The sequence below is a fragment of the Eucyclogobius newberryi genome, unplaced genomic scaffold, assembly GCF_026437365.1.
Source record: "Eucyclogobius newberryi isolate DKJ021-1_F unplaced genomic scaffold, fEucNew1.0.hap1 SCAF_7, whole genome shotgun sequence".
In the NCBI taxonomy this organism is placed as follows: Eukaryota; Metazoa; Chordata; class Actinopteri; order Gobiiformes; family Gobiidae; genus Eucyclogobius; species Eucyclogobius newberryi.
In genome coordinates this window covers 13,931,806-13,957,048 of record NW_027316389.1, presented here as the reverse complement: position 1 = coordinate 13,957,048, position 25,243 = coordinate 13,931,806, and the positions used below count along the sequence as shown (strand labels likewise).

The 25,243-nt window shown below is 41.6% G+C and overlaps 1 protein-coding gene across 1 annotated transcript in view; it reads right to left on the bottom strand.

Annotated features, from left to right (window-relative positions):
- The window catches only part of dusp8a (dual specificity phosphatase 8a), a 37,384-nt gene extending 16,832 nt beyond the window's left edge, over positions 1 to 20,552 (bottom strand). The window contains exons 1-3 of the mRNA XM_072435401.1: positions 20,478 to 20,552; positions 17,398 to 17,768; positions 9,690 to 9,828 (exon numbers count right to left, since the gene is read on the bottom strand). Coding sequence (XP_072291502.1) covers positions 9,690 to 9,828; positions 17,398 to 17,637 — 379 coding nt within the window. The 5' untranslated portion in view covers positions 17,638 to 17,768; positions 20,478 to 20,552. The remainder of the gene's footprint in view (positions 1 to 9,689; positions 9,829 to 17,397; positions 17,769 to 20,477) is intronic.
- Between the last annotated feature and the right edge of the window lie 4,691 nt (positions 20,553 to 25,243).

Here is a 25,243-nt window from a genome sequence, read left to right as displayed (position 1 = left end):
AAAAAGGGTATGCGTTAAACCGTCGTCAAGATGCTTTAGAATGTCTTAGCTCAACGCCATATCCAGCTTTCATTTACTGACGCGTTGGACTGTAATCCCCCCGTCTGTGAGCAGAGCGTCTTTCTCGTTTGCACGCTTAAGCGTGGCGTATCTCTGTGCTAGGATGGTTTAAGGAGCTCGGTGATGGAGGAGAGCGGGAAGAGCAGCGCGCCGAGGTCACGTCATGGTGGAAACATTTGGCAAAGACTCACATAAACACTCGAAACACACTCACACTGGCCTGTTTTTGTTCTCCAGTTTTCGAGGCAAGAAGGGGAAAATGACATCAAGCTCATCATGTGAGGCCAGTGAGACAGACTCGGGTAGAGGGGGGTGAACAGAACTGTGTTACATAAAGCTAAACTAGGAGCAGGCCTCGTTTGGGTCCAGTTACTGTGCGACATGTGTGTGAGAGCTCTACATATGCTTTCTGTCACTCGATTTGTGCAGGGGAAGTAAAGGAGTTTGCACAAACCGCATTAAGGTGCAAGTGTAAAAGCCCTTTGTGACATACCGGCACAAAATGGAGCATTATGTCACGACACGGCTCCAAGACTTCTCCAGTCTCAAGCACCTTCTGGAGTGCAAAGGTGATGTCATAGATATTTTCTTTGACCTTTGTGCCCCCTTCCCGCTGCCTAGGGTGGGGCCACTGTTTGTGTATCTACGGGCAGGGGTGAGAGCACCGGGGCCGCTGGCGCCAGATGTGACGACCGCAGGAGTCTGGCCCTAAAAATAGAGCTCTGTTCTCAGCAGCGTGAAACACAAGAGCAGCGAAACAGGAGGAGGAGGATGGGGAAGACACTTAAGTGGCAGAGGTAAAGGTAATGAGTGACGGAGGGAGGCCAGGCCATTGAGAATAATGTGGCGAAGCTCCCGAAGGAGGGTGAGCTCACCTCCTAATGGCACCACTGGCTCCTTCTCAATGAAATCATTGATCTGCAGGAGCTGCGCGCGCTGTAATGGAGACAAGGTCAGATGGGGCGGGCAGAGGCCAAAGAGGTGAAGCGGCTTTGAAGGAGAACAGAGAGAGCAAACAAGGGGTGGAGGGGATGATGGGAAGAGGAACGTGCCCTTTTTCACCCCACCGTGGTCGAGCAAAACAGAGACAGACACTTGATCCGTTAGAATACCTGACCGCCATCACATTTGTATTGTATAACCCAAAATGTGCCTATGACCCAACATCAACTTAAGGTGGCACTGTTGTCACTGTAAACATCAAAACGGTTCATGGAAGACGTGCTTTAGGGCAAGAGCATGTAAAAGAGGGAACAAAAAACCCAAGCTGAAAAGACTAGACCTTAAAGTGCAACTGACAGCACACTTGAATAACACAGCTAACATGACCCCGGCATGCAGCATTTACCCGCGCAGTTATTATAGTGTTTGATTCTTTTATTATTACAGCGTGTTATGGCATGACGTGTACAGGATATTGCATATTTAAAACAATTGAGTTGAGGTTTTAAGACTATTCAACAGCTGCTGTATGTAGAAGAAAAAAAAGTTGTAATATTGAGTTTCAGAAATCAGAAAAAGGTTTATTGCCAATGAACAAAAACAACAATTACAAACTAGCAACAATAATAATAACAACAACAACAATAATAATAATAGCAAAATATATTTAAAAAAATTAATCCATAAATAAAAAAATAGGGTTAATTAAATAGACTTAAAGTGCATTTGACAGCTTTTCATGTTTTTCTAATTATTATATATCTAATTTGCTGTGATGAAACTTGTTGAAAACATTTAATCACAGTTTTACATCAGTAAAGTTGCTGTTTGTCAAGCAATGTTTTAAAATAAAAGTTACAGGAAGTAGCGCAGAGTTCTAAAACACAATCCCTCTGTCTATGGTATTATTATTTGACAAATCGTACATTGTAATTTATATGGATTTTGGCCCTTGTTTGCAATATGGTTGCTAGGTAACACTTGTGTCATATCTGCTGCTCATGACAAAGCAGGAAGTAAAATCTATATCTAAAATCTTAAATATCGTAATGTTTTCTACGTTGAACTCGTCATATTCGCTTGAAATGTTTGCTTTTAATCGTATTTTCAGAAAGCCCAGGCCTGTCCTATTTTGCATTCTTCTCACAGATTTGCTTACATCGACTTGCAGGATGTGAGCTTTCCCTTCCCAAGGAGAAGCTATAGAGACGACAGGCCGGAGCGGTGAATAAGCTCCGCGACCACACACACACACACACACACACACACACACACATGAATGCACACGTTAATGAACGCCGTGCAACAAAAAGAATGACATCATCTCCTCAGAGCGCTCCTTGTTGTTGTTGGGTGTTTTTTTTGTACATCTTTCTGCACATTTTAATGCAGATGCGGACCCCCCTTTACAATTGTGAGCCTCCTCCGAGCATTACCTCACCTCGTCGTGCAAAACTAACCTGACCACGCCCGACAGCTCAACAGCACCCAAGAAGAATGGCACAAAACTTGACTTGACCTTTGGGCCTGCTGCCTGCCTGCCGAAGGAGTCGCGCCCAAAGCTGATGTCATAGACGCCCGGGGAGACACTGTACGCGCCGCTGAGTGCCTTTAAGTGTGGTAATCATGTGTGTGTGAGAAAACGGGAGCTGGAGTGAAAAGGTAAAGCGGAGCGAGCGGCGCCTTTCATCTGCTAATGCCGCTCGTCAGTATGTCATCGCCGTGTCGGGTCTTGTGTGCGCTTTGGACGTGAGCTGGCGCGTCGACAGCGTGGGACGAAAGCTATAAAACCCCTCCAAAAAAACAACACGTCCTCGAAACGCAGTGGCGATTTGACGGGGATCGTGTATTCGGTAGCAATGTGAGAAATGTTGAAGCAGCGTCAGGTCACAGACAAGGAATTTCAAAGCAAAACGAAGCACTAATATGTTTTATTTTCCACAATAATGTCATTAATGTCTTAACTTTGCGCGCAGGTAGAATTTATGACTTGACTAAGACAGTTGGAATGTGGACGGTCTGACAGAGTTTGTTTAGTTGGAAAATAAGATGGATTACAGTAAAGAATTACCGTATTTCCGGACTGTAAAAATAAAAAGCTTTAGCCGTGGTGCAACTTATACTTACACTTATACTCCGGAGCGACTTATATGTGATATTATTTGTTATTTTCACACCTGCAACCTTATTTCATACTCCAGTGCAACTTATATATGTTTTTTATCTTCTCTATTGTGCATTTTTAGGCTGGTGCGACTTATAGTCCGGAAAATACGGTATTAGGAAGTATTTACTCTTTTCATTCACTAATCACTTTTGCTGGCGAACAGAATAATGAATTAGCCACTGTACTAAGTATATTTACTTGTGAGAAATACTAATGTGAGCGACAGTTAGAGAGAGTGAAACAGGATTAGCTGATTATCCTTTGAGTTAAATTAGCAAGCGCAGTATGTTCAACTAAACATTATAATTAATTAAAACTAATATTGAATGCACGTGGGTAGGGCTGTGCAATAAATCAAACTCTATTGACTCTACTCCAATCAATTATAAAAAGGAAATACAAATAATGACTTTGACACTCAAAACCTGGAACAAAGCCACTTTCCTGATCTAAAGCTTTCAAACTGAGGAAACACCACTAACACAATATATTCAGTCATCTAAACGATGTCTAAACATCAATGTGGATAGAGCTGATCATTTGAAATACAGTAATTGTGATTTATTCCCACGTCTGGAAGAGTGACCAAGTAAAAAAAAAAATATTGTTTCATGAAATGTCACAATAAACGCAAATGTTGAAGACCAGTACAACAGAAGCAGGAAAAATAAAACCAAAAAGTATTTTCCGGACTATAAGTTGCACTTATTTTTCATAGTTTTGGCCGGGTGCGACTTATACTTATATTTATACTTATATACTTATACTCCGGAGCAACTTATATGTGATATATTTGTTATTTTCACACTTGCAACTGCATCTCATACTCCAGTGCGACTTATATATGTTTTTGTCTTCTCTATTATGCATTTTTTGGCTGGTGCGACTTGTACTCCAGTGCGATTTATAGTCCAGAAAATATGGTAAACTCTCGTGTGAAAGAACTTCTAAAACACAATGTAGACATAAGTTTGATGTAAGAATGATTAACCCAATCCAGCTCAAATGTTAAGGTACCAGAAAAAAAATCAGGTTTTAAGGTATTAAAGTTAAAACGTCTGGTGCCAGTGTAAAAAAAAAAAGTATGTATGATTTTGACCCCCAAAAATATGATTCAAACTTTTCTCCGTTTGAATGTGGGACGTGTTTAGTCTGTGGTGCTTTTGCCCTCATTTCCACACGCAGCCTGTTTCCCTCCGCGGCCGTGACCTGGAGCGCGCCGCTTTCATAATCCCGTCAAAAAACATTGGCAGATGGAGACCGTCGTCAGTCTCCTCTCGCACGTTCAGAAAGGGATATTCAAATCCACCTTGTACTTGTCTTTCAATCTGCTCCTCTCTTGTTCACGCACCGGGAAGGTTTTATTTTTATCCCAGCTGCTCTCCTCTTGCTTCCACTCCGCTTCTCCTCGTCTTATCTTTCAAATCCCCTTCATGCTTTTTTTTGTCAGCGTTCCGAAAAAGTATGCATTATCTACAATTTTAAAGGTGTAATGTGCGCTCTGGCTCATTGTAAATGGTCAAAACAATCACAAGTGAAGCTGGGATGGCATTAGCGGTCATTTACAGTCATAGAAACTTAAAAGGATGAGCTCATTCTGCTGTGTGGCTTGTGATTGTGTCAACTTCTACTGTATTTATGTAACTTTTTTGAAATTGTGAATGAATCAGCGTTACAATAAATAAGTGAATGCAATACTAGTGTTGTCATGATACTAAAATCTTAAACTCGATTCCAAAACAAAGGAAAAGTCTCCACATGCCACGATAAATTAAAACTGCTTTTTTATTTATTTTCTTGGAAGAAGGTAAATTGAATTGTTTTCAGCCCAAATACGGCTTTTTTTTAAACAATAATGCAATTTCCAGCTTTTTTTAAACAATATAATGTAATTTCCAACCCAAAATATTAGTACTACTTTCTTTATGTTATCACGAGGTCTTATACTAGAGATAAAACTCAAAATCATTCTAAAACTCTTCTTTAAAAGGTCACATTTTGTCCTGTTCATGTGGTGTTGTTTTTTGGTTTTGATTATCTAGTGTCAAGACTAGTTTTCATATTGATTAGTATCTGATTTCAAACACTTTTGACAACCGCAATTTGAACACAGATGAGGACACAGAGAACAATATTTATGCAAAATCCCGCTGTCACGACACTAAAATTCAAACGCAATTTCAATACTAAGGGAATTTTGATATCACAATGAAAATAAAAACTCTTTCCTTAGACTTCGCAATGTACGTTTCAACACAAAATACTAGCACTTTCTTAAATTTCACTCCGTGGCCTCAAACTAGTCCGGATATAAACAGACCAAGATCAAAACTAATCAGAAAAAGGTCAAATTTTGTCCTGTTTAAATGATTTTTTTCAGTATCAGCGCTTTGACAACCCTTAACCCTACAAATACAACCTTTAAACCTACATTGGTCTCTTTGTGCTGCTGTGAACGTGGCCGTTGGCTCATGCAAAAGTGCAAAAAGCATTGTCTAAAGTCGTGTGTTGCAGATTGGTGGGAATCGGGCAAAGTTTAGCCCCGGTGGGACGGCACTTGGCTCGGCGCGACTGATGTTTTCCTCCGTCCGCTCGAGTCGTAACTCTCGAAAAGGCAAGACGTATCGGCCGGGTGAGCTCATCGCTGCGGTAAAGAGAGGCCACGCTTCTCATAACATTCTCACAGGACGATGAAGTAATGGCGCGTGAATGTACACTTTTGGTGCATGCAAAAGCGCAACCTCCTCGGACATCATTGGTTCAATCAGCGGCGCGGACAAAAGAGTGTTTTGTGACTGGATTATCCGTCTCATTCTCCAAAACAATGGCTCTTTTGGGCGAAGGCCGACACCGTGACATCATCCAAACAAAGGAAGTGGTGTGATTTCTGCGCCAGTAAGAATATTGATTTTAGACCCCGAAAAAAGAGGTCAATACACAACAATTACATGGACATTCATTGCGTAAAATAACCTCGTCTGTTGTTTTTTGTGCTATTGTTAGTGCCAGACTGTCCCACGATGAGCTATTTGGGTCCAAAAAGATCGATGCCAAGACACAGATCACTAAAACCTGTGTCTAAACTATATGTGTAGCGTGATTAATGTTGTGTTGAGCATGTTAGAAGGACATGCTCAGCCAAATAAAGCCGACAGTGGCATAAAACTGGCAACAGCTCTCAAAACTTCTCAGTTTCTCGATGATCTGACCATAAATCTGGGAATGTAGCGATATTGTACAGTATTGTCACGATATTCATGTCACGGTTTGGTATTTACTGCAATATTACTGCCATATTCTAAAGAATTAAGATATAAAAGTGGTTAATAAGTTATTTCGTCATGTCTGCACTGAGATGGAGCAAAGGAATGTGTGTGAAAGAGAAAATGTTTACAATTTTAAGTAGTTATTTTAAAATGAATTGCAGTAGTTTCATTAATTGTAACTGAATCCACATGTTTTTGAAAATCAGATTTAAACACACAGCAATAATGAGATGTAATTATTATGTTATCTGATCATGTTACTGGTGATATAAATGCACCAGCTGCGGTTTTGGAGTATCAAGCGTTTTCCCTCAAAATTGCGCTGGACATTTCAATAACGTGACAAAACGACCTCACCTTCACCTCTTCCTCGAGAATAAATCCTCGCATCCTTCACGAAGATCACCCCTTTTATGGATTATTTTCATCCCGTGTCCATCCCCAGCGCCGCTTTCGTTTTCCACTCACTTCAGGCTTAAGTTGATTTGCAGCTGTTAAGGTATGTGGCGCGTGCATGAGAGAGCCGCAAAGGAGAAGCTTAAAATAAGTCGTCATTCACGTACGCATGACGTTAGCGCTGGAATCGATGCAGTGCTGTAAATCTGAGGCCCGCGACAGACGCAGGAGCGAGAACGTGAAAGGAGGATTAATGCAGCTTAAAACGAAACAATGTGAAAGAACGGAACACAGAATGAAGTGTCAGAAACGTGTGTGTGTGTGTGTGTGTGTTTCAAAGTTAAATATAGGATTTTGCAGAAGCGTGACGAAAGAGGAGAATAACATTTCAGCCAAAAGTTGTGTTAAAGGTAGTGGAAATCAAACTAAATGTCTCCAATTATTGCAGACTTTAAAAAGGTGTATTTACATTTTCCACCTTTTTGATCTACAATTAAATGCAAAAAAAAAAGTTTTAAAACAAGTAGAGGTGTCGAGATCACAACAGGTTTTTAATCAATAATTCTGTTTATACAGTCAAAATATAATGGTAAGAACTAGAAATAATAGTCGTTTGAGCAATTTTTAAGTAATCTGTGCTCTAAAAAAGTGAATCTAATGCATTCTTTTTACTCGCACACTAACGGCAATCTACAGGACCCTGAATAAAAATGAAAATTGATTTGTTTAAAGTGACAGTAGATTGTAAAAGCATGATTCTTCTCACACACACAGAACTGAAAGGTAGAACATTTTACTATAATGTCCTCATAAGGAAACTGTTTTTTTTATGACATCCTGACAAGATTCAGTTCACAGTTCACATTTTACGCACACCCAGGAGCGTTTGAGATTAACTTTAGCCATCACAAGAATAATCTCGTCATCTCAGAAGGCGTTTGCAGAGACCTAAATGACAGAGTGGCGGGTGCGATCGAGTGGAGATGTCGTGTCACACTCGTTCGTCTGAGATTCACATTTCAGCTCGATTTCTCTTTCACAGCGTCGGACGCCAATCAAGTCTTTCATGTCGGCTGAACACTCGTCCCCGTTTTGAGTCCGACCCCGGCGGTTATTCTCGCTATGCTGAGAATGTGTAAGAGAAAAGCTCGAGAACACGCCCGACCCTTCTCCTTTAACGCACGCGACGAATACGCGACGTGCTACAGCTCCACTGACCCCGATTACACAAGTTCCCAAACAACAGCCAATCCCTACGGCCGAGGCGAGTGAGGGACCGTTCTCTGCCACTGTCGTCGTGGAAACAGCAGGAAAAAGGGGAAATGAGGAGCTCTCCCGAGTATTTCCTCTGTTTAGACGTTAATGCGCTGTATTCGTGGGCGTGCCCCGTTTCGGACTAATTATCTGGTTCTCAGGCAATGCCGCATCTGTGAACGACTCGGGCAAAAAAAAAAGGGAAAAAAAAGTTAATCCCTGCAGAAGATGAAGAGCGGTGATGCGGCGGGGAGGGAGGGGCCGAGCATGTCTGCCAGAGTGCAATCCTGACTGATGTGGATTATGCCTCCCTGTCTGCGCTGACACATTTGGGACGAATTCATGAGCCGCGTCCCTCCATTAGGGCCGCAACCAACCGGTATTTAAACTACTTCAACACATTTATGACCGAGTAAAGGATGAAATGAGGTGACTGAAAGCTTCTAGGTGGAGAATGTGCACGAATAATGTGTATTATTGAGTAAAATGTGATTATTTTCTGACATTTTGATGTAATAATGCCACTGTCTTAAAGTCGACAAGTCACAATTAGTCATTTTGATACTAAGGAAAGGGTTCAATACCAGCTTCAACACTACAAAGATAGCAAACAATAATAAACAATACATTTTTCAGAGAGTAGAAAGACATTTTCAAGTTTCTCTGATGGTCTTATACAAGAAGATTGCACCGCACACATCATTAAATGGAAGCAAATATAGCGAGGAGGTGACAAGATCAATAAGTGAATCAATAATCTAAAAAGTAATGATTGTGTCTCCATTTTGTTGTGGCTGTTTATGTCACATTCATAAAGTCATCGTCGCACACAAATCTAATCTATTAGACACTGAATGAAATTTAAATAATGATTTCACTGTTGAAAATTGTGAAATCAAAGTGCTTCTTGATGCAATAAATTACTTTAAAATTATTTTCAATCCTCCCTTATTGCAGTAATTTTAATAGTTTTATTATACACAATATACTTGATATTCTAATTCCTCCAGAACAACAATGCATGTCCCTCTAATCCAGACCGTTTATTCCCTTTTATATATTTTACTTTCAGGACAGGTTCAATTTGGTCTTGATTGTTTTCAATTTTTTTCAGCATCGGCGCGTGTTTAAATGAGTATCTTGTTTCAATTGTAGCGTTAGCATCGATTAGTATCTGGCTATCGATATGTTCTTTCCTGTGAATGTATATGTGCAACGTGGGACCCTAAAAGCATCAGACTCGGTGATCCAGATGTGATTAACTCAACAGGGCGATTAAGAGTCCAGTTAGAGCTCCATTTTAAGACGTGCTTAGTGAACACTGTGACAGGATAATTAGAGTGGTAAATAAGAGCGGGATTGGGAGTTAAGTAGCACGTTGGGGAGTAAATCTGTAGAAGCATAAAGATTTAAAAGACAGCAGAGCATTTAGAGCGTTAGGAAGCATTTTCTTTACTGTCCTCTGCTGACCAAATGCAGTAATGACACCCAAATAATAATAGTTTTTAAAAGCAGTTACGTATATGGTTGAATAATAATAAAAAGAACATGCTAGAACAAATATAGGCTGTGTTTGCACATGTGAAATAGCACACTGGACATACCTGTGAGCAGAGACACTTTGTAGAACGTGCTCTCCAACTTCCCCATGAGAATGTGCACAAAGCCGTCTTTGGACAGATGCCCTGCTTCTTTAGAGCTCTGATCGTAAACCACCACTTCCTGCTTCCTGCCCAGTTCCACCTGCACAAAAAAAGACGACAAAGAAGAAAAGGTATTTTACAGATGCAGTGAATGTCACGCAACACAATAGAGGGAAGTCCCTGATAGGACTGAAGATTATCGCCTTGTCTAACTGGAAACATACCCACACACATGCAGTATTTAATGATTTTACAGTACTATGTCGTGTGATAAACTAGACTGACAAAAAGAAAAGACAATGATGACAGTATCCAGTGCAATGTATTGAACTGTCCGTTGAAATAAATATGAAAACTGCAGGTGTCTGAAACCGGTGTACACAGCTCTGGGTTGTGAATAATATATGAATAAGACACGCAATGTTTACCAAGCAGTGTGTGTGGTTTGTTCCAGTCAATGGTAATGCATGTGTGACAGTGCAGAGGAACATCGCTGCTTCAGAGCACATGCGCCTGGTAGAATCTGGTGAATATGAGCATGCGTTCCTGTGTTTGTGTGCGGAGGGAGCGCACAGCAGCGCGCTTGTGTTGTTCTCCATGTTGTCAGGCAGGCTTTGGTCACATGACCATCAGGCTGTGCCTACTGCAGCTATGAATCACCGCATCACTCAACTGCTACTGGACAGGAGAGAAGAGCGGGAGGAAGGATGGAGAGAGAGTCAGGAGAAAGACAAACGGAAGAGAAGCGTGGCAGGCACATAAAGGACTGGTGCTGCAGCAGTGGCCATGTAACACACTGCTTTGTGCTGCTGCAGAGTACACCATAATGAAGTAAACTGTGAAGACTGCAAGGCAAAAGTGCACTCTGTGTAGTGTGTCATCTCTCTACTGTTACTGCTGTGCACTTTAAGTATCTGGCTTGTGTTTGTGACGGAGGTGTGCATTCTATAAACAACGTCTGTTTTAAGCATTTATACAACAATTATGTTTTAAATGGACAAGCAAATGAAACATCTTTGAAGAATTACGTTTCATAGTATTTTTTACAGTTTACATACTTTGGTCAACATGTCCCTGTATATAGAAGCCTTGTGCTTTCTTTGTTTGAAATCCACTCCCACTTTTAAATTTACTCACCGTGGATAGTTTTGGCTAATAATAACAATGGTAATGGGATCAGATCTAATTGTGAACTCTGGGGATTATAGGCCTAAACTGATGGCAGCGTGTGCTGCTAAGAAGCCGCCTACATCAGCGTCTACTGGACTACACTGAACATTGAGTCTTTAAGACAGTGCTGCCTATGTTTGTATTCAGTTTATTTATTCTATTTTTTAGTTTGGAAAGAACAGTAAACATGCATGAGCTGCTACAGATGACAAGTGCGTGAGTGGGTTTGCTGCAGTGGTGGAGGTCGATGACCTGAGGAGCACAAGGCTGAGACTGCAGCAGCTCTGCAGTGCTACACCAAACTACTGTGTGAGCCACACAAACCACTAAAAGGACAAGAGTCACAATTACTTGTTAATGAATACACAATGTGAAAGATGCACATGACTGGCATGCAGGCTTGAAAATAATAACAGTATTAGTTTGTTACTATATATCCATTATAAAATCAAAGAAATAGCTGCAGAAATCTGCAAATTAAAACTCAGGTCCCACATATTTGAGAGCACGCACACAAACTAAAAGAGACAAAGATGACAGATATTTTCCTCCTTTAAGAGTCAAGGACAGGCAAATCAGTGCACTTGTGTGACGTAAATATAGCACATACACATTCCTAAAGGACTGTCCAATCCAGTCAGTGTTATCTGAGGGAAGTTGTAAAGAAAACAACATGACAGACCGGTAAAGTCACTCTGAATACTGCAGGTTTAATAAACACGTCTGAATCCTGCAGGTTTAATAAACACGTCTGAATCCTGCAGGTTTAATAAACACGTCTGAATACTGCAGGTTAGATACATACGTCTGAATACTGCAGGTTTAATAAACACATCTGAATACTGCAGGTTAGATACATATGTCTGAATACTGCAGGTTTAATAAACACGTCTGAATACTGCAGGTTAGATACATATGTCTGAATACTGCAGGTTTAATAAACACATCTGAATACTGCAGGTTTAATAAACACGTCTGAATACTGCAGGTTAGATACATACGTCTGAATACTGCAGGTTTAATAAACACATCTGAATACTGCAGGTTAGATACATATGTCTGAATACTGCAGGTTTAATAAACACGTCTGAATACTGCAGGTTAGATGCACATGTCTGAATACTGCAGGTTTAATAAACACATCTGAATACTGCAGGTTAGATGCACATGTCTGAATACTGCAGGTTTAATAAACACATCTGAATACTGCAGGTTTAATAAACACATCTGAATACTGCAGGTTTAATAAACACGTCTGAATACTGCAGGTTAGATGCAAATGCCTGAATACTGCAGGTTTAATAAACACGTCTGAATACTGCAGGTTAGATACATATGTCTGAATACTGCAGGTTTAATAAACACGTCTGAATACTGCAGGTTAGATACATATGTCTGAATACTGCAGGTTTAATAAACACGTCTGAATACTGCAGGTTAGATGCACATGTCTGAATACTGCAGGTTTAATACACACATCTGAATACTGCAGGTTTAATAAACACATCTGAATACTGCAGGTTTAATAAACACGTCTGAATACTGCAGGTTAGATGCACACGTCTGAATACTGCAGGTTTAATAAACACATCTGAATACTGCAGGTTAGATGCAAATGCCTGAATACTGCAGGTTTAATAAACACGTCTGAATACTGCAGGTTAGATACATATGTCTGAATACTGCAGGTTTAATTAACACGTCTGAATACTGCAGGTTTAATAAACACACTGAATACTGCAGGTTAGATGCAAATGCCTGAATACTGCAGGTTAAATAAACACGTCTGAATACTGCAGGTTAGATGCACATGTCTGAATACTGCAGGTTAAATAAACACGTCTGAATACTGCAGGTTAAATAAACACGTCTGAATACTGCAGGTTAGATGCACATGTCTGAATACTGCAGGTTTAATTAACACGTCTGAATACTGCAGGTTTAATAAACACACTGAATACTGCAGGTTAGATGCACATGTCTGACACTACAGTACATGATACAATAGAAGATTCTCCTGCAGCACTGATCAGCCGCTTGTTGGTCTGACTTTCCATCACAGTGGGTCTGACATGTAGCACTGTAGATATACCACCCACAGCCACTGATGTCATTGACTGGCACAAGCAGCTGCCACTTCCTCGTATACTTATGTAGGTGTGATGAGCAGGTCACTGAGCTCTGCTGTGAGAAAAGACTGTGAGCTGGTGTGAAAATATAGACGGCTCATATGTGCACAGTGAAATAGACTAACTAGTCCTTGTTCCTGTGTTTGGGGCATAGAAGTGCTGAAAGTCTCAGTGGCCTGTGAGCATGTGCAGAGTGAGGTCATTATGGGTCAGTCAGTCACCTGATCTGGTCGCACCTTTGCACCAATGCATGTTCTGTGACCCTTTAACCTGTGCATTAACACAGCAGTCTCACTCTGGCCCGCGCTGACGTGGGTGCTTTAAATGAACAAACAAATATAAATCCTGCAGCTTCTGACAAATGGGAACTAAACAAGACTCCAACAAATTCTATGTTTGTCCTTAATAATTGTGAAAGACCATATTTCTCAAACTGAAACTTTAAAAAAGCCTCATTGTGCTCATTATAGACACAGTTTACACATGTCAAATGTGTGTCTGTTAAACACAAGGATATAAAACAAACAGTGGTTCAGGTAATGACCTCATCCAGGCAAACACATGACATATCCTGCTCTGCAGAAAAGCAACTGTCTTTGTTTGTCTTGGCCAAAGGTAATGAGACATTAAAAATCCCTGAGCTCGCCAGGAGGTAAACCAGGAGCTAACCACACTGTGAGTCAGTTACTAGGTTTTGCTCACAAAAAAAAAAAAAAAAAAAAAACAGAGACTGATTATGTCCTTTAATTCTTTAAGTTGTTTTCCGGAAACTTTCACCAACTATCCAACTGCACTAGGCAAGGCTTTTAGTTTGGTTAAGAGGATTTTACATGACAAATCATTTGAACAAATGTCTAATTTGCAGATGTAACATCCTACAGACTTAAATTAATTATGAACAAATTGGAATTAAATTATTAAAATGATAACAATAGAAATGTTTAAACATTAGGGATGGGAAAAGATTGTGCACACGTGTAACACAATCTTGCAATATTTATTTTCCGTCTTTACTTCTGGCACAGGTGTGAAAGGGTTCATGCTCCGGGAGGTTGTGTGTCTTTGTTTCTTTGTCTCTTGTTAAAGACTTGTAGCAAACAAACAAAAAACGCCTCACAGAAAACACTTCAAAGTCCCAGTTTTTATTTTGTAATAATGACAGGACCCATATTGATGTACAGTAGATATTTAAGTGCTCAAGTTTGTAAAAGATTTTTACACTGCAGAAGTGGTCCAAGTTTCTTATAGTTAAGAGCCTGTTGACTAAAGTCAGGCTCTTTGATGCATTTAGGGGAATAAAAGCCTATTTGATGAATATCTATTTTTTCTGATAGAGATACCGTACTACAGCTAACCAGCTAAATGCATGACTCATTTGACAGAGCATGTAACTGCAGCAGGTTAAGTAAATGTGCACTAGCACCATAAGGTGTGTCTTGATTGCTGCTCTCAGGCCTGTATTCCCTGTTACAGGTGGAAGGGTGCCTTCCTTGCCGGCTGCGCTAAAACCTCTGTCCATCTGTCTTCTCGACTGCCAGGCGGCTGTCCCCATCATGGAGCATGGATTAACCAAGCTTAAGTCAAGACACCACACTAGCGTCCGGCCTGCCCACACAGACACAGACATGAGGAAGCCCCACTTCCAGCTAAGCCCAGGTCGTGATCACAGAGGTCCAGCGCCCAGCTTTCTGCATGTGACACGCTCTGACCTATATAAACAATATAAAGTAGTGACTAGTGAGGACATGGTTCTGACTGTACTGGGCTTGGAGCTTAGAGGCCTGAGTGATGGTGGGTGCAGCGCCTTGGGGGATGCAGGCTATTAGTGTTCAATGGGTTGTGAGGCGGGAGACAGCGGTCCATCTCTGAATACACTCAGCGCTGCTCTCCCGCCTCCTGCATTCAGCGGCTGACAAAGGGCCACAATGGTGTCCTTTGCTGTCTTGGCAGGCTGAGGCAGCTCCTGGCCCTGGTCAGAGCCATGTGGGGGTGAGGGGGGTGCTTAACACCACACATCCAGTCTGCACGTGCCCAGCCCGCGGCCTGCCAGTGGCCACACAAAGGAGATGATGTCATGCTTAGCCAATAACTAAAGAGGCTGGGTTCGCCTGGCCCTCCTCGCTCACCCAGCTAGTTCCAGCCTGAACCAGACTAGCATTAATCACAAGCCTTATCCTCTTTACTGGGGGCGGGGAATGGATAATAACAAAGCAGGCGTGCAGCCGATAGGAAGGAGGAGATGGCTGCATGAGATGTACAGAGCTGCTGTTCAAATGCGAGTCAGAGCTCAGCAGGAGCCGAGTGCAGTGGGAGGCCACAGCGTGAGTCCATCAGAGCATAGGGCCGCACACAGGGATCCAGCCTGCTCACAACACACTTTCTAGTCATCAGCTCAGGCCTGATCTATGCAAGTCTTACTATAGTGATAAACACTACAAGCATTAAGTATTCATCAAATAAATAATACCTTACAAATGAAAGGTGATTTGTGAGGTTCACTAGTAGGTCATTGTAGTTTGGGGCCCGGTAACTCCAGAGAAAGCAGAAATGTGTTTTACAAGATTCTTACCCATTTCATAAAAGTTCATATCTGGGTGTGAAATAGTATTCGTCTGCCAGATGCCTGCAATAAAGCCAAATTAAAAACATTTATAGAAGTGAACCTTTGTGAGGAACACTAGACTCAAGGAGACTGTGGCTAATTTACCAATTAGCCCACACCATTAGCTGAACTTAAGGTCAAAGCAGTTTACTGAGTGGAAAGTATCAGTCACCAACACGTGCTAAATTCAGCAGCACAACAAAAACTGAAATAATACTTTAAATTCAATATTATGATTTACCATTTCCGTTGCAGCCAGAGTGTGTTCCTGTTATGTGATTGGAATTGAGCATTCAAATGTAGCACTGACAGTGTCTAGAATTGTGTCATAAATCACTGACAAACTGAGCTTTGACAGAGCGGACACATTGACCTGCTCCAGGCAACAAGGCAAAACAAAAGCAATAGCTTTTATGGACAGCCAGTAAATCCCTGTGTGTCACAGCAGATAGCAGATGATACGTCATCATTCTTTGTTAGATCAGGCTTTGTAGTGCAATGTGTAACGTTTAAGCAGTTCCAAAACTAACATGCAGAGAATGAGTGCAGCTATTTAAAGGTAAACTTGTAGTTGTTGTTAAATCATGGTCATTAATGCATTGGAGCAGCCATGAAAGTACAAACACAAATACTTCCAAGCTCAAACTATACCCCTGCTATGGTTTCCTTCAGTTTCACACGGTGACTAAAAATACAGCGTGCCATTGCTGGACAGGCCATGGAAAAAAAGGCTGTCATATTCAGAAGAGAAGTCATGGAATACGAGAGGATCCGATTTCAGGGCCAGTGATAAGCAACAAACTTACAGTACGCCTGCATACTCGACAAATATAGACCCCGCTAGTGTGTGCCGGTCTGAATTAGCAGCACCATGGCACAAGACAACACTATTTTAATCAAAACTAAATCTACATTTAAATCTTGTTCTCCAACATTTAGGAACAACATCAACAAATGCTTTATTTTGTGCATGCAAAGTGTAACCAACCTTTGCTAATTATGCTGATTCTGTGAAATAATATTTGCCGACATGATCATGAATACTTGTGTCACTTCAGAGGATGCAGCGCTGTTTAATAATTGAATAAATCTGTCGGGCTATTACATGTTTTTACACGACTAAATGTAGTTTTCTGTGTGTTTTAGATTGTGTTTTAGACTGAATAATCTTTGGTCAGTACGAGGAGCAATTATGTTGCCATTGACAAAAATGAATATCTCAATATTATGTAGCATTCTCTTGATAACGATATTCAGACAATATTTTGAAAATGCATCAGAAATGTGTTAAGCTAGACCTGTAAATGTCTACTACAGTGTTTCAAAAGTACAGAAATATAACTTAATGCCCTTATTTGGAAGATTACCCTTGACATTTCTGTTCATATTAATTTCAATCAGCTCTTTTTAATAGTTTATTATAGACCCTTTAGCTGACTTCAAGTTATCCTTCAGAGATGTAGTTTTTGATGAGTGCACCTGTTTTTGGTGGCTCTTTCATACTCTTGGAAATTGAAAATAGTCCAATGCATGAAAGATTGGGTGTTTTATCTGCATTTTATTTCGGACTGTATGTATTGCCACTCTGCTCTTGTGCTGCTGCCTCTGGACCAGGTAAAAATAAAGGTTAAATAAATAAACTATTCACATTTTTCTCCACCACAACATTTACAAAATTATCCATTGTTCGATAAATCCTCCACCTCTAGTTGCCGTGCTTTCTTGGACTTGGGCGTGGTCAGTGGTCGGTACGAGCCCCGTCACTCACCTTGACCTTGCCATTGGGCTGCAGCAGCTCGGTGACAGACACTTTGTCCTGCTGCAGACGCCTCTTCACCAGTTTGGAGCAGCACACGTTGATGGCGCCCTGCACGTGGGACGCGTTGTACTCCGAGAAGGTCCTGCTGTCGATCACGAGCAGCCGCCCGGCCCCTCTCTGGATCAGGCCGGCCAGGCGCTTGATGTCCATGGCGCCGCGTTTTGCCGGACCCTTGTCGCCGCCGGCCATGATGCTGACGGGTTTCCGTGGGAGTACGCGAGGCAAGACGGGGGTCGAAAAGGAGGTGAAACGAGACGAGAGGTAGACGGGCAGCTGTCAGAGGAGCGACCGAGGTGGCGGCGGCGGAAGATCCATGGTGCCTGATGAAAACGGGGAGAGATAAAGCATTAATCCGAATGCGATCACAACACAGGAGTAGTTGGCTTAGCTTAGCATTCAGTGAGCGCTTCATACCGGGGCTATTATTGGTCAGCAGTGACATTCAAAACTGCCCCCGCCACGTTGGAGATGCTGATAATCAAACAGCTGTTCATTAAACGCAAGGTCGTGATTACTTCTGTGCGGTGCCAGTGCCAGACCTACATAGCAGCACTTAACGTGACAGCGAAGCGAAACCACGGGCAGCTATTTTTCTTTTCTTTTTTACTGCGAGACTACAAACAGTATTTTAAAATAGCCAAGTTCAAGAGAAGTTATTTAAAGGCTTCAAATGCCGGTCGTATCATCCATTGGGATCCAAATACAAAGACTTAAGGCGGACATGTTCGACAATAAAAGTGAGATAAATTAAGCGGGGGGGGGGGGGAATTCAGAGAGCAGGTCTGGCCAGGTCTAGAATTGGCCGTGGTGTGACATCCCGTCTATGTGCGTAAAAGTGCCCCCCTCCTTAGCCAGAGGAAAATTCATAAACCAAAAGAGGGAAGCTGAGAGAGGGAAGCTGCTGTGGTCAAGCAGGTGCCGCTCGACAAGTGAGAAGGTCAGAATGTGTGTTTTATTCATTTGGGGCGCACGCGGCGTCATGTAAAATGGATAAGGCTCTTCTCGTTTGGTCTAAACGGAGGGTTAAACCTTGAAAAGGGAGAGTAAACGTGATACAAAGGCAAGGCTGAGGGTTGTTCGTAAAAGTTGTTCATAACGTGCGCTTTATGGTCCATTGCACGTCACATATTAAAATCAATAGCTGTGGAGGCTGGTGGAAGAATTATGGGCACTGCACCCCTACATCGCTGCACAAAGATCATGCAATTGTAACAGCCTCCTCTCTCTGCTATCATCATGTCCGTGTCCAGCTTTTTCTCATTCTCCCAAATATAAGCATAATCTGTGAACGTGCAGTTGTTTGTACGGCTTCAATATCCTCCCGTTAATATCACCCATCATCTAGTTCCGGAGTACACGCTCATGGTATTCATATTGCCTTTTGTATTTCAAGAAGGTCTAGATTTAAATGATTTGACACATGCCTGTAAAGATCTCTGATGTCACACAATACTACATTTCAAACTCGATTCCAATACTAAGGGAAAGGTTTTATACCGCAATCACAATGAAAACACTTATTTTAAACAAAAGAATGCAATTTCTAACAACAAAACAATACTTCTTTCCATAATATTACCATGTGGTTTTACACTAGTGCTGACATTCGAAGTTCAAGACCATTCTAAATCTATTCGGGGAGCGGTTTACGCTTGGCTTATGTGATACTTGCTCCAATCCATTCCACTTTAATTATACAGCACATTTAATCAACCGATGCGTTTCGAAAAGCTACACAGCCATTTTACAACAAACTAATAAACAATTGCTCTGCCAGTGCTCATGTAAACAACAAGAAACCCTCAAAACAATAATCTTCCAATACCAGTTGAGCATCTGTTCTTATCAGGGTATCGATACTTTTGACAACACGAGGGAAATCACAGCATGGGTTGGAATATGATACGTGAACATGATAAACCAACACTGGGGTTTACATTGATCAGCAACAAAATAGTGTAACTAGGGATGTCACAATATAAAATTTTAGTGTTTTGATTATTGTGAGAAAAAACATCACAATTTAACGATTATTCACAATTATTGAAATTATAACTAAACAACTTTGAAATCTTTATTGTTCTTTCATTACTGTGGGCTGACATGTTACTGTTCCTCAAGTTTGTGAGCGGCTTTACAAAATACATCTTTCTGAAAGACAAAATAAAGTCAAATTTGTCAAAAAAACATCCAGATAAAGTTATTAACATTCCGTTCTATTTTTTGGACGAGATATTGAAATAAAAATACTTAATTTTGCTTCTAAAATTGTCATAGGTTGAGTTAGGTTCTTACGATTATATTGTGACTTGAATAATCACATTTAGCAATTAACCTAATAATTGTGACATCCCTAAGTGTAACCGATTGAAACATAGGGATAAATAGGATAACAGAAAGTAATTTCCTTTAGACTTAGAATGAGCCTTGTATTTCTTATTGACAAACTGTCGACAGCCAATGACACGGAGGTAAATGTTTTCCAATGAGGAGCTGTTCAACCTAGCAACCAAACCAAGGTAATGCAGCTGGAGTAAGAAGACATGAAGCAACGACAAATGGCCGGCTTAATAAGAAAATATGTGCATTGGGAATTCCATAATTGACAATCATGTTAACGCTTTTGGATCGATGTTATTCGACAGAAATAACAAATCGATTCAACACTGATTCAATTAAGCCGACACTGAAAAGACGCCGAAAGGGACAAGACAGTTGTCATTTATAGTCAGATTTAAGGCGGTCCTTTGTCCCACCAGCACATACAGAGCGACTTCAACAACTCATGGATGGAACATGGATGCTGGCGCTGCTTGGCAACCCCCATGATGCAAGAGAAAGAGCATGGGACCGGCCAGTGGGGTTAACCCTAACCCAGCAACAAGCGAATCAGCCAGTGAACGGTTAAATCTTGCAAATCTTTGATCTCAGAGTTGGATTATCTGTAGGTAAACGTGCATAAACAGTGGCATTCCCTGCACTGGCTAACATTACATCAGCATCGATTGTGCCGACCAGTTTTCACTGACCTCCGCTGCGATGTCTGGGTCCCCCCTCCGAGAAGAGCCAGTGCCTATGGTCATGCAGCAAACGAGCGTCTCCAGGGGAGTGATTCTGCCTTTGGTGTCCGCCGTGCAGCTCCCAGCCTCTCCCACCACGCTCCCACCACGCTCCCTCCTTCTCCCTTTATTATCGTTTCCCCTGTTCCGGTGCGGACGGCTCGGATGGGGGGGGGGGGAGTAACGTGGAAGGTGTGTGCGTTACGTGCTGCGACAGAGCCGTTCCGTTTGGAAAAGGGCGACGCTGTGGCCGTAACTTCACACGCAGCAGTCACGATAAACAACGGCGAGAGACAAATGTATTAGGAGGCGGCCGTCGCAAACGCGGCTGTTGCCATAGAAACAAGCTGGGTCAGGGCGAAGGGAGGGTGTCGCTGGTGCTGATGCTGCAACGGGACAAAAACATGACTGAAATAACTGTAACTAGCAGGGCTGTGTATTAGTATTTCATGGTAGCTGTGATGGCGTAAAGACTTGTTATTGTTACTAAACTATTACAACGCTTGGAAATGCACATCAAAACCACATGTTCCGTATGGACTCTTTAAAATGCCATGTCATCAGAATATGTTCAGTGGGTGGGACTGGAGGGAAAATGAAGTAAAGCATAAAACATTTTCAAAGATTAACCGACTACAGCTCTAAACACTGATTTCAATTTCCAGCCTGTTTCTATATCGACTTATGGTTCAATAAATGAGATGTTACAATACATTTTGTGGTCTGTATCTATACATTAAAAAAAAATATAGATTATCCTGAGTACTTCTTCTTTTTGTACTAGTGTGGGACTTTTTGTTATGTTTCTGTACTACAATAAGATTTGGGCTGTAGATTGTTGAATAAAGAACTTTTTTGTCTAATTATAGAGACAAACTAACTAATGAAGTGTTTAATGTATTTATTTATTTATTTATTGCAGGTTATGCTTATTATAAATGTTTTTGACATTATCCTTGTTATGCCAGTGGTGTAAATTAGTTTCTATATCGTCTATGTTTTCTTCAGCAATATATTGCACTTCAAAATTCGTTATTGTAAGTATATTATAATTAATCAATTAGTTTGATTTTCTATAACATTTTCCAGCCTCAAAATTGTATTTGAGTTTGACAAAAAGTAGATTTGTGGTAAAGTATGTAATATATCTGTAGATAAATGAAAAAGTATGAGGGGCTCAACACATGTGAATACAGTATTTGTCCAGTAAAACAAATCTCAGAGTTGTGGTCTTTTATAATCTTCTCTTTAAGTAAACAACAATGTGCAGAACAACTATAACTGAATATTTTCTACAATGGAACCCACCTGGACAAATGAGGGATTACACCGATTTAAACAAATACATAAAACACAACCGTAAATGTGTTTGAACCGGGCTCTGGGATCACCCACATGTATCTGAGGGTTGTTTATTTCACAAAATCACCTTGATTTATCATATTTTGTGATATTGTTTGGTTTCTCCAAAGGATTTTTAATTGAAATCACATGATATTCCACTTCACTTTAGCCTTCAGTTTCCTCCTTCTGGACTTTAGAACGTTTTTGTTTACAAACTCAGTACAGGGAATTCTTGCAAAGGCATCAAACCATCTTTTAATATTCTTTGATTATGCAAAACTAACCGAATCATTCACAGATTATCAACCCCGTTTCGAAATCTTTGCAATACGTCAGCCGTGGCCAAGTTGCGACAGACTCTTTATCCTCACAGAAAAGCACGATATCTCGCCAACGATAGCTTTCAAAAACAACGGTAACTAAGGCGAACGCGACGAGAGCAACCACAGGCCAAGCGGAGATGATGTAATGCCGTCCAGGTTATTCATTAAGCGCTGCATAACGTCACCTGCGGCCACCGTCTGGGGCAAGCCGGGATAAAAGTGCCTTTCAGCTCGACACAATGACAGGCCTGAGCGTTTTGTTTAGACACAAACACGGTGACGTCAGCAGAGCTTTCCCTGCGCCTTTTCAAGCGCTGCTTCCTGCGAGCCTCAATTTGCATCCATGCACACCGTGTTTGTTTATCCAGACTGCACATGTCGGACTTGGAAATAACATTTACAATCACTGTCTGGAGTTTAGTGGCAAGCTTGGCCCTTGACTCTTTACATTTAGGGAATTTACTAACTGTAAGTGTTGTTAGAAGCTCAAACTGCACCACAAAACATCACTGGTTATTGTGCTTTATTCACTTATGTTAATAGAACTCACATCTTTAAGTCAAGGCACAACAGGAAACGCCATTCGGATCTTTGTTTTCATTTGTCATTGTACAATTGCAGAGGTGGAAAGTAATTACAAATACTTGCAAATAGGACTGGAATGATTGTCCAATGGTGACTGGTCATTTTGATCATCGTAATCTGGCCTATACAGACTCTGAAACACGTGCAAAAAGACCTTATATAACAAAGACAAGTGGCATTATTAAAGCAAAATGACACAAAAGAATAAACAATTCATCAATAAGTCACTTCATTTGCAAATATTCTCTATCTAGACGCCTCCAGACTACACATTTCAACCTTTATTTGGTTAAAAAGTATTTTAAAAGTCTCAATTTCCAATAGAAACTATTTGACTACCAAAATACTCATTGCAGCCCGACTCACGTCACTGTAATTGAGTAACTGTACTTTTCAGAGTGGTTTTCAAACATGCATTTGTCCTTGTAATTTTGTATAATTCTAACCGTGTCATTGTAAAGCGTTACATCTAAAATCATAAAGGAGTTACTGTGTCTGCTTGTCTCCACAAACACACATAACAGCACCGCCTCATCTGTGCTCTGAGAATATACAGGCTGTAACAAACTTAATTCAGCTTAAAATGGTTAAATCATTCACATTCTGTATACAACACTGTTCTAAAATATTACTCAACTCATATACGAGTTACTTTATCAGCTCCTCTGCAACTAAATCCAACATAAAACTTAAATGAACCATACGTTGTATAAAATAGGCTACTGACATCATGTTAAAAAGAAACTAACTAGTACTTTGTGTCATATTTTCCATGTATACGCTTTACTTGACTGCAATATTGACAGTCTGTACTTGTAATAAAGTCCAAGTTAAGCCGTGTCAATGTACTTTTACTTAAGTACACATTTCAGAGTCTCTCCATCACTGCACGGCTGCACAAAGATGGTGGTGTATCACAGTCTGTTTGATTGCACCTGAATATACTGCACATAAATAGATTAAAATCCTGCATAAATCGCAGCATGTAGCTTTCCCATAATCGCCATTAGCTTTTAACAGTTCAGCCTGGACTTTTCTAATCGATAATATCCGTGATGCGGCAGGAAACTCCGGAGTCATGTATCAAAAATGGGAAAACCCAGCGCGCGCTCCGACATCAACAACAACTGCACCTGTCCCGGGCCGAGCAGCAGACACGAGGGGTGGGGGAATCACTGTGTTGTGGTGCAGTGTCTCTGTCCCGGGCTGTAAACGTCTGCAAATGTGACGCCGGGGCCCGTTCTGATCACGTCCAATAACAATAATGGAGCGTGCGCCGTCGCATTGACAATAATAAACCGACCCAGATATTTATGCGCGCGGTTTATCCTCACGAGCCTTGTTACAGTCAACACGAAATTAAACAAAATGTCCCCTACAATGACGCGTGGGGGGGACAAAACGTTGATCGGACACAATAGTGATAACAAAAAAAAAAAAAATAATAATAATAAAAATAGAGGGCAAAACCGAAATATAAACCGACGCACGTTACACTCACCTTTACGCATTTCCGACTCCAAACGTCACACCTTTTCCACGTTTTATAATCATTACTTTGAGCTCGGGTGGGTTAAATTCCAATTGTGCGACGGGGCGCGCACGAGGGAGGAAGGAGGGGGGCGGGGGATGAGCTCGCGCCTCGCTGACAGACTGCAGCAAGCGCGAGCGAGGAAGAGAGGAGGGGCGGGGCAGACGCGAGCACGCGAAGCTAGCCTAGCTCTGTCCGATAGCCGCGCGCGCGCTCCACTTCATTATCACACAACGAAACGTCAAACGCGTTGGTAAAAAAAAAATAAAAAATTGCGCTATATCACCCCAATATTTGCCCCTTTTTTCCCCAGTCGGACCGCGTTGGCGCAAAAGTCTTCGCCATAGCGCTGTCCGTGCGTGTTTACGTCTGACCGGGGGGGCGGGGGGGAGGGGGTTGTACAGTTGACGGCGGAGTGACAGCGCCAGGACAAACAAGACAGTGACAGCGCGCGCGCGGGGATAATGCCCCCCGTAGCAACGTTTTGAACAACACGTAAACGGTGATTGGAATTAAAGTCGCTTACCCGCTCTCCTTTGCGCCATGTACCTTTGAATTGGCGCAGCGCACGAGTGATACGAGGAGGGCATTGAAGGTGCACTACCACGGCACTTTCATGAACCAAAGCGGTGAGGTCATGGTTCAGGAGGAGGAGGAGGAGGGGGAGGGGGGAGCTGAAAAAAGTATATGAGGTTGACGTCACCGACAGCCAATCAGCGACGAGGGCTCAGGGCTGGAGGGACGTCACCGCGATGATCTGTGGATTTGACGAGCGCTCCGGCGTTTAAAGGAGACACGCTGCGCTTTGTTTCCGAGCGGCGCGTGTGGCGTACAAAGGAGACCGAGGAACAGCGTTAGAAACCAGGAGGAGATCGACTCTAGAGGCCACGTTTGAGTCTTAAACAGGTTATGATAGAGAGAATGTTAGAGCGGGATAAGCTTATATTTTGTTC